Here is a 9,598-nt window from a genome sequence, read left to right as displayed (position 1 = left end):
ATTCATGGGATCAGAAAGGCAGCATACAAGGCTGTACCACGGAGAAGGACTCAATTGAGACTTGGTTTCTGCTGGCAGCATGAATAAACCTCTTGTGCCGAAGGGTGCAAAGGCACCCTGAGATGTACTGCTGAGCTCCAAGTGATTCTCTCTTGGGTACGGTATGTTTTTTTGCTTGTTCTTCGGAAGTGCCCGATTCTGAACTGAGGTATTTGGGTACTTAATTAGGATGCTGAGACCTTTACTGGACTGCTCTACTGCTGTTATTTTGACAGCTCATGAGCAAAAATACTACACTGCAAGAATGCAAACTGGAGAACAGCATTTGCAGATGTCTAGAAACAATGTACCATCAGAGAGAACAAATAAACTTACAAAAACAAATTTCACAGAAAGCTTTGCAAAAACATCAGGCGAAGCTTTTCTCTTAGCAGTTCAGATGTGGAAGTACCAATGCACGGAGTTCCTTGTGTCTGTGCTAAAGGACACAGCTAACTGCTGGCTAGCAAAACTGCTGAATTAGAACCGTATTCCCCCTCCCGCAGAGAAGGTTCAGAGGCAGCAGCAGAACAGAAGCAGAGGTGACAGCAAAACGTACTCTATGATCTGCTGTAATTCACCCCGTCCTCTCTCCCTTGCAACTTTCTCTGCAAGAGCACTCCATCTCAGTAGCAAAGCCTGGAATAACAACTGCTTCGTGTACCTTGCTCCCCTTTCAGGAAAGCATAAGGTCTAACCCAAGGGCCTGGCTCAGCGCCCAGCTTTCCCTGGCAGCTCCTGGAGTCCAAGCGCTTCTGCTGAATCTGCAGCCCTCTGCGGCTTCCTGGAGAGCTGTTATTTTTCAGGAGGGAGTAGAGCAAGAAAAAGCCTAAGAAGATACTGTGTTCTGTAGGTTTTCTGAGGCCCTTATGAATGTGTAACATTTTTTCCTTTCCACAGCAAATACAGGTTTGGGCAGAGTTACATATTGGTTATGAAAACCAGTTTTATAGGCAATACCGCAATACTGCTGGTTTGTAAAAGACATCAAGAGGAGAGTAAGAGTGATATCACATGATCATGTCACATATGTGCTCCTCCCGGTGCTGATGATTAACTAGTGCACAGTAAAAATATTTTAATAAGCTGGAAAATGACTTTATTCCTCAATATTTATTAGATATACATTGACTGTAAGGGAAAAAAAATGCTTGAAAGTTAATGATTGTTTTATGATTTATGATAAGGCTATAAATCTCTATGCAAAGAGGAGAGGAGATCAAAGAGAATCACATCCCATTATGAATCCTGAGGCAGCCTGAAGACTTCACTTTTCATATCTCGTTCCTTAGCAAGGCAAAAATTTGAGCTTGAAATAGAAAAAGATAAAGCAGGCCCTGACAATTGGATCATCATCACCAACTCTCGAGCTGAGTTACTATGGCAATGAGAGTGCTGCTGCACAGCTTCTTCTTACTCTTGCTCCCGATACACCAGCTTTGTGAATGTACGTGGAAATTTTCCACCGCACATGTGCCACATGTGGCTCGCAGGAGAAGCCTGTGGTCTCAGGTGCCTTGGTCTCTACTGAAGGGAAGAGCAAATTTGTGTGATTAAGATATGTGATTTGCAATTTTCCCTTTTCCATGGAAACAGTCTTGGAGCAGCAGGGAAAGGTCCAGAATTCTTCCTGCTCTTTTGTGCCTCAGGAACGTATATTCCAGGGCTTAGGGGATATCTTATAAGCACACAGAATTTTTAATACAGGAATTTTAAGCATTTTTTTCAGCTGTAACTACCTCACTTCTCTGAATTATAGATGTGTTGACACTGCCAGGGGACGATGGTATCATCTTTTTGGCAGAGCATAGCTTGGAGCTCTACATAAGTAATGGATCTAATCCTGATGCCAGGTTAATAAATTAGTAATTATACCTCTTTGTATATGCAACAATCAGTGTGTCAGTACTCACCAGTGTCCTCTTTCCTCTTCGAGGACTAGATGAATGCATCACCTTTCCTATTACTGATGGTATGTTCTCTGCGCTGCACATGAAAGACACATTTGCTCTTAATTATTTTTGAGACAGTATTTAATATTTACGCTCTAATAGCAAACAGAAGTTCCCGAGGGGAATTGGGGCCCTTTGTAGAAAGCATACATGCGAAGGAAATCTTTGCCCAAAAATACTGTTGCTGAAAGGACAGTTTCTGCAAGCTCATTAAGTCCTATAAGCAGACATTTACGTGGAACCTCAAATGAGCGTCATATCGAGAATTTCGTCATCCTTTTTGTCGAAGAGAAGTCCTTTTCACCCCCTGCGTGGATATGCATATAGGCCAGATCGCGGTCCTGCTAACACGCGCACGTCTTTTAAACAGACCCACTCTGGGGAGCAGACGAACAAGGCCAACGCTAAGTGCATTAATGAACAGGAGGGCCAACAACAATTATGGCAATGAAAGGTAAGAAAGACAACACAGTACTTAAATATGCTGTGCAACGTACTGTCTGAGAATCAAGTGAGTTTCCAGGTCTCTACGTGTTCCACAACAAGCCGTCGGTGAATAACGAGGAGCAGAGAGCATCTGACGCATTTTGCTATTTCTACAGCTCTCGCCCCGTCGTATTTGCACCGCCAGCCTCTGCCCTCTGTTAGCTTCGGTGCCCCAGCGTGAAATCTGTCCAGCGCCGCTCGCCGCCTGCCCCTCTTTTTCAGGACCTTCACGCTCCTCGCAGCCTTTTGCGACCAGGACCAGGCAGCGCGGGCAGGGGCTCTGCCTCCCCCGGCGGCAGCCCGGCGACAGAGGTGCCCGGGCATTGCGGAGGAGGAGGAGGAGGAGGAGGAGGGGAGGAAGAAGATGCCCTCCCGGCCCCGCACCTGCTCGGCGCCCGTAGGGGCGGCGCGGCCGGCGGCGGCACCACGTGTCGGGGCGGGGAACGGCGGGGCCGGGCCCGGGCTCCGCCACCCCCCAGCGCCGCAGCGAAAACCCGGGCTTAGCGCATCCTTCTCGCCCATGCCAGGTGCCCGTCCCCGGCTGGGAGGTGACTGAGGAGCCATGGGGCCTCTGCGGGAGAGCGGCAAGGTGAGGAGACGGGGAGGGGATGGGCAGAGACGGGCGAACCCCGGTGCCCCCCCCCCCCCCCGCCCCTGCGGAGCAGGGGCGGGGGGGGGGGGGGCACCGGGGTTCGCCCGTCTCTGCCGGGATGGTGGAAGGAGGAGGGCGCAGCCGAGGGGGGCCTGACGCCGGGGTGTCCCTTCCCGAGCAGGAGCAGAAGCCGCAGCTGGAGAAGGAGGTGTCCCGCAGCCGCATCCCCCGCCTGGTCCTCCGGCCGCAGCAGAAGGTCTCTCCCGCTTCCGAATCGCCCTTTTCCGAAGAAGAGAGCCGGGAATTCAACCCGCCCAGCTCCTCCGGGGGCTCCGGCAGGACCGTCAGCAGCAACAGCTTCTGCTCAGGTACCGCAGGCGCGGACACCCCCCCCAAAAAGTCCTCGCCCCGGGGGTCACGGTGGACCCCACCGCCCCGACCCCCGGGGCTTCGCTGTCACCCCCAGACGCAGCATCCGCGTATCGAGCTCATACCAAGCCCCGACGAGCATCGCGCTTTGCGGATGAAGAAGGGCGACCATTGATTTTTCCAGGGAGATCCAGTATCTGTTGTTTTAATACGCGTCTGTAAGCGACACCAGATGTTTCCATTTCGAGTTCTGCTCTCCGCTGCTAAAAAGTTGGCGGTTTTACTGCAGCAGAACAGTTGCTTTAAAGAGAAGGATTTGCCTGAAAAGCTGCAGGGTTCGCCTTAAAAACTGCGTGGGTTTGAGGCATTCTGGAAAGCCCACAAGCCAAAGAGTCCTTAAAACGGGGGGAGTTGCTCTTAAGGGTATCAGACGTGGGTCAGATACTGCAATGCCTTTTGGTTTAGTGACGATGATCTCCCAGCATGAATCGGAACAAAATACGTAGGTGAAGTTTTCCCTGTCATATTAAATTTATTTATTTGAGAATTCAGCATGTCGCCAGGTGTGAGTTGGGCATGATGTCTTCTCTCTCTATAGAGAAGGCAGAGGCTGGGGGATGCACTAGAGGTAAATTACCACTCTCCAACTGTAGACCACAAAAGTGTCATTTGCTCTTCAAAATGGGTATAGCCCTTTACATCAGGGACAACTTGAAACCAGATTTTTCATGCTAAATATTTGTCCTGGGTAGAGTGTAGCACAATTTAAGTGCCTCAGCCGGCAGTGAATGACTCAGATACCTACTAGCGGTGAGTAATCTTTTAATTCAGTGAAACTCTTCACCATGTATGACATTAGGCACGTGGATAACAGCACTGAGGGCCACATCATGAACACCTTGGGCTCTATATGTGTGCGGTAATTTTAAAGATATTTTGGTGACTAAAAATTTTGTTTTAATAGTATTTTGGAGAGCATAAAATTCTCTAACTAAAAATCTGAATTTTAACAAGTATTTTTGTAATACTTAATATCAGAGCAAGTTCCTTTTTGTTTATTTCTGAAGTATTTCAGTTACCAAAGGTTTTCCTGAGAACAGCCAGGAACACTTGTATTTATCTTTGTCTTCACTACAGTGGATCAGATTATTATTTTTTTTAATTCCTTTAGTGAAAAGCAGTGTATTGAACAGTGTGTACAAGAACAGTCAGTTTTCCTAGATGAGAAACACAATATCCATGTTTGAGTCTACCATTTCCTTCTTAGCTTGGATAGATTTTGCAATTCAGGCTCAGTGGAATGATCTATTTGGTTATTGTTTAGTGAACAATGCAGAGCATTAAACAAACAACACAGTTTTGTAAGAATGCTGAAGTCTTTTTCCCATGCCTTTTGAATCCCTCCAACTTACCTGCTTGAGTTTGCCTGTTACAAAGAAGTAAATCTTCTGAAGCTTTGTAGAAATACATTATTTTTATGATCTCTCCCAAATGGCTGCTTTTTATCCTGATTTTTTTTGCCCTGTGTGTTGACAAGCCTTTCATCCTGGTTACTGACATTCTTTTTTATATCTTTTGGGTTTGTATCATGTTCTTCAGATCTACTCAACACAGAGCTGCTAAAGTAATACCCTTGCTGTCCCACTGCACTATATAAGCTGTCTTGAGTCCCAGCAGAGCTTTGTATTTACTCTGGGTGTGTCTGATCTCACGGCTTGACAGTTTTAAGGTGCCTTTCACAGAGGTATTTAAGGGTGTGATGCTGGTCTCTTAACCTGCCTTATAAGCACAGCTGGTCATATTTTTATTTCCTTTATTCATCTTTTATTCTTCCATGAATGCTATGTTGATTTAGTTTGATTTTTTTCCCCATGCTGAGAGCTTTGCACTTCTCAAGCTGCCTGCAGCACCCGTACAGGTATGCACTACTCAGTTTGGCTGCTGCGAGTCTTCAAACCTTACGCAGCCAAGGATCAGCCAAGGCACTGTCCTCCATCCCAGTATGTGGTTTTGTTGTTGATAGGTTCGATGGATTTTTCACTGTGATGCAGGTATGACAACGGTCACTGACTTGATTTCCTTATTCTCTAACGTCTCTTCCGTCTTCCACTTACAATCCTTCTTTATCATAGTATTTGTATTTTAGACTGAAATTCCCCAGTGGCAGCAGGTGGCTGCTGGTTCCAGTTTCTGGGGAGGGGAAGGCGAAGAGCTGTGTGGAGAGGTGAGTGGAGGGACCGCAGCCTCCAACCTGCCTCTCCTGGTGCTTCGCTAGGCACTTAGAATCCTAACCAAGAAGTAGCATGTGGAGAAAGTGTATTTAAAATTAGCAAGTAATGAATTTGGAATAGGTGAGCAGATGAATAATGTGAACAATAGTGTGATGACAGTATGAAAAACCTCATGAGCTTTGGATAAATTTCTTTTTTGTAACTTCTTTGGAGCATTAAACCCAAAAGGTTCTTGATAAGCAGCAGATAGTGTGAACTGGCCCCTGGAATAATCCCTTTCCTCTTTACCCTTCTCTTGACAAGTTGCTCTCTACCTTTCTTCCTTTATTATTGACACCAAGTGGTTATGATCAGTAGATTTCTTTTTCCCCCAGTAGAAATGATACTTTTCTTCCTCGTCCATATAAATACATATTTCCTGCTTGATTCCATAGGGCTTCTGGGGTTGTCCATTTTCCCTGGGTGCTTACATTGGTCCCAACTCATAAATGAAGGCGTGGAGCTCTCCCTTCTCTCTAAATGAGAGCAGCAGGGTCTTCCAGGTATCATTAATGTTGGATTAGGTAGGGGGAACCTTTGGGAACCGTGGCACTGCTGCGAGCATGGTGGCAACAGCAAAAAATACCTCTGGGCAACAGACAAGGGACACTTTGTTTTAGTGCTTAGTTTCTTTTGAAGAGGTTGTCAGTTCTAGCTGAGATAAATTTTAAATTTGTGTGATCGGCTCCCTCTTTGTCTTGTGTGACTGGATCAGAGACTCAGTTGACTGTGTTGGTCAATTATCTGCAATTGACTTCATGTCAGTTCTGCTTCCTAAGTCTGTGTGAAACACGGGGGGACTGTTAATCTTCTCTATGATATTCCTGACAAAATGTGTTTCTGATACTCTTTGTTCCTGCCAAGTGATCATGGATGCTTTCTGGATGCTGTGTAGGCAAGCTGAGCCTTTGTATCAGTATTCACTGTGCGCAATCCTTCCTTACAATCTTAGTGCATCTGGGGTCCTGTTTGTCATTTGATACGGGAGCACTTCTCTTCCTTCAGCCACTGCCCTCCTTCGGCTTGGATGTCGGTCACAGAACTCCTATGATGTCAAACGATGAAAAAACACCCTCCCAGCAGTTTCATCTGGCTCAGCTGCTACCGAGCATTTGCCCGTGCCATGCGTGTTTTCCTCATAAGTTGCACTTGGTTTTGAAGTGGCTGCGTGTGCTTACCTTGTCAGTTGGGCGGAGGGCACGATTTTAAACATCGCGAACAAATCATCCGCTCGCAGGGCCATGACTGAGCAGCTGCTGCGGGAAAGAGTGAGGCTGCCTGTGGTGGTTCCAGTTGCAGTGCTTGCCTTGTAAGAAATAAGATCCTTGGGGTGGGGCGTTATCCTTGGGTTTTGTGTACACGTCCTTTTGATACCAAGCCAGTTGCGTGTTGGATTGAAGACAGCCTGGATGTGCTAGACTCAGTAACAGTCTGTTTAGCTTTTCATTTTAAAAGGAAGTTAGTTTGGGATACACTTTTTTTCTATTTTCTGCCTCTGAATAGCTCAGCTTTTAGACTTCGTCTTATGAAGAAGAGTTGTTACATGCTACCTTTATAATGATGCCCAAGCTTTCCTTCAGCCTTTCTTCAGAAGCCAGCCGCCTGAATTTCTGCAGGTAATGCAGCAGTGCTTTGTTAACTGAGATGCAGCTTTGCAGGAAGCAATTGTGCATTTAATAATTGTTTCAGCAAAAGACTTTATGAGCAAGAGGAGCTGTTTCATGCCCATAGCAAACAGTTCCTCTTTCTTGGGCTTACCTGCACATCACCTCTTTAACTAGTCTGCATAGTACCATGGGCCATTGAAAACCAGTAGCGTCTCTGTACGTGAGTGATTGTGACTCACTCCAACAAAGTTATCAAAAATGGGAGTTGAAGCTCCTTCTTTGCTTTTCCTTTCAAATGTCAAGATCTGCGTTCAATGCTTATTTCATAATTGGTTCTTTTCCGGTGTAAAGATCTTGTTCTTTACATGCCTGGCACAATAAATATGCTCCGGTACCCTGGCCGCACTGTAGGCCCCGGGGTGTAGGCACTGCAACAGGAATCTCAGTGTTACCGTTCCCTGCTCGCTTGCTCCTGTGCACGATCCCCTTGAACCCAGAGGTTATTTGCCAGTTGGCCCAACTGTTGATGGATGCTGGGGCTGAGTTCGCAGTGCGTGTGTCAAAAAAAGCATGTGGGCTTTAAGCAGGTTTATTAAAGTCCATGTGAATGCACAACCCATATTGCTAGCCACAGACAAGAAGAAAAGGATTGTATGGGTGTGTTACTGGGCAAAAAGCTGTACCTTCTCACACTCCGGTAAATAATTGCTTTGCTAAAACATTGAAGTAGGTTGCGTTATAAACTAGCTAGCCTTGGAGGCTACACTATTAGAGTGTGTGTACTTAAATATATATTTCTGAGTAGAAAAAGATAGAGGAAAACAAATTTGCAGTATTTTAACAAACCAACGGATCGAGGCCTGAGAGGTAGTACAAATGACTGAAAAGAATAGCTACCTCTATTGCTGGTGTGTGTATATGTCTGTATATATGTATGTATTATTATGGAAACAGTGAGCTCTCCCATTCTTCTTGTTTCTTATTACAGGAAGAGATATTTTGCTTGAATAGTTCCTTACTGGTTTATTTGTTGCTTTTTTAGTGTGAGTTACTGAATCAGAGAGAGATGCTTGAAAGTGCTCAAGTATGTGATACTGAAAGTTAGCGTCTCTTTCCTGCAGTCCTTTATGCTACGCTTTTCCACAGTCCTTTTGCCATTGTTTCAAACTTCTGAAGTGGAGGTCTTCTCCAGCGCATTTGTTTGCAGCACTCTGTAAGGTAGTTGAGTAATGACTGTGATACTAATTTACAAAAACGTTGAAATAAAATCTGCTTTCAAAAATGCACGTATGGCCTTTGCATAAAGACGATACTGGGGACATACTTCCTTTTCTCACTGCTGCTTCCCTAGAGAATTTCCTGCTGGGCCAGCTTATGTCCAATAATTTATTATTGCTTCATATTGTTAACCACCAGTTCTGTTTCTGCAGTGCAGAGATCTGTTCCAAACATGGAAATGAGGAAAGTGCCTAGGTACTAAAGAGCAAAGCTTGCCTTTTCCTCAGTTTTTGGCCTTTGCCTGATTCCTTTTCAGCTTCCCTCTTACTAAGTAACGATCCTTTTGTTCCTGTGCCACACAGCAACATCTGGAAGCCAAAATATTTGACCTTTTGAATGTTTGTTGTCACCTTTTTATGTATCTGTCAGCACTGTGAACCTTTAAAGCCTGACCCAGAGCCTCCTGAGGTCAGTAGAAGAGTTCCCGTTTTCTCTGGCACATTTTGGATGGTGTCCTGAGAACAGTCAGTACCTCACCCTTTCTACCACCCTGTTTGTTGCAGCTTGCTGTGTGCTACGGACTGAATTCTGAGCTATACTGTGTATTTTCTTCGCCATCAATGCGTAATCCAATACTTCTGTTTTCAAGTGCTTTTCATGCAATATTCTGTTGAGTTGAATGTTGCCATGCATATTGAAGAACATCACAACTTGTAGCAAAAATGAACCTTTAATCGAAGTCTTTGATTTCTTTTGTATTAAAAGAGAATCTTGATATTTTAAAAGAAATTCTATATGACATGTTTTAACCCTACATTTATAGGGTTAATATACATCCTTGAAATTTTGGAACAGTGTTTTGACGTATATGTATCACCAAATACAGTGAGTGAGTTCTGTGGTGATGCTAAGTGCCAGTCTGGGTTTGGTGGCAATTAAAAAAAAAAAATGCATAAAACAACAATGGGTAGAATATATGTGTTTTCAAAGCATCGTTAGAAGGTAAACAGTGCAAGCTTATGTGGTGATGTTGAATCTGTGAGAGTCACAGTCATATGCTGTCAG

At 45.1% G+C, this 9,598-nt stretch overlaps 1 protein-coding gene across 2 annotated transcripts in view; it reads left to right on the top strand.

Moving 5' to 3' along the window:
- Positions 1-2,822: 2,822 nt before the first annotated feature.
- The window catches only part of SYBU (syntabulin), a 44,675-nt gene continuing 37,899 nt past the window's right edge, over positions 2,823-9,598 (top strand). The window contains exons 1-2 of one of the 2 annotated variants that reach the window (XM_069779916.1): positions 2,823-3,066; positions 3,251-3,437. In XM_069779916.1, coding sequence (XP_069636017.1) covers positions 3,040-3,066; positions 3,251-3,437 — 214 coding nt within the window. In that variant the 5' untranslated portion in view covers positions 2,823-3,039. Of the gene's footprint in view, positions 3,067-3,247; positions 3,438-9,598 lie in introns of both variants that reach the window. The other variant, XM_069779915.1, reaches the window with a different exon arrangement.

The sequence above is a fragment of the Haliaeetus albicilla genome, chromosome 3, assembly GCF_947461875.1.
Source record: "Haliaeetus albicilla chromosome 3, bHalAlb1.1, whole genome shotgun sequence".
Taxonomy (NCBI): Eukaryota; Metazoa; Chordata; class Aves; order Accipitriformes; family Accipitridae; genus Haliaeetus; species Haliaeetus albicilla.
The sequence above is the reverse complement of the archived record's forward strand: the minus strand, read 5'-3'. Positions and strand labels throughout refer to the sequence as shown.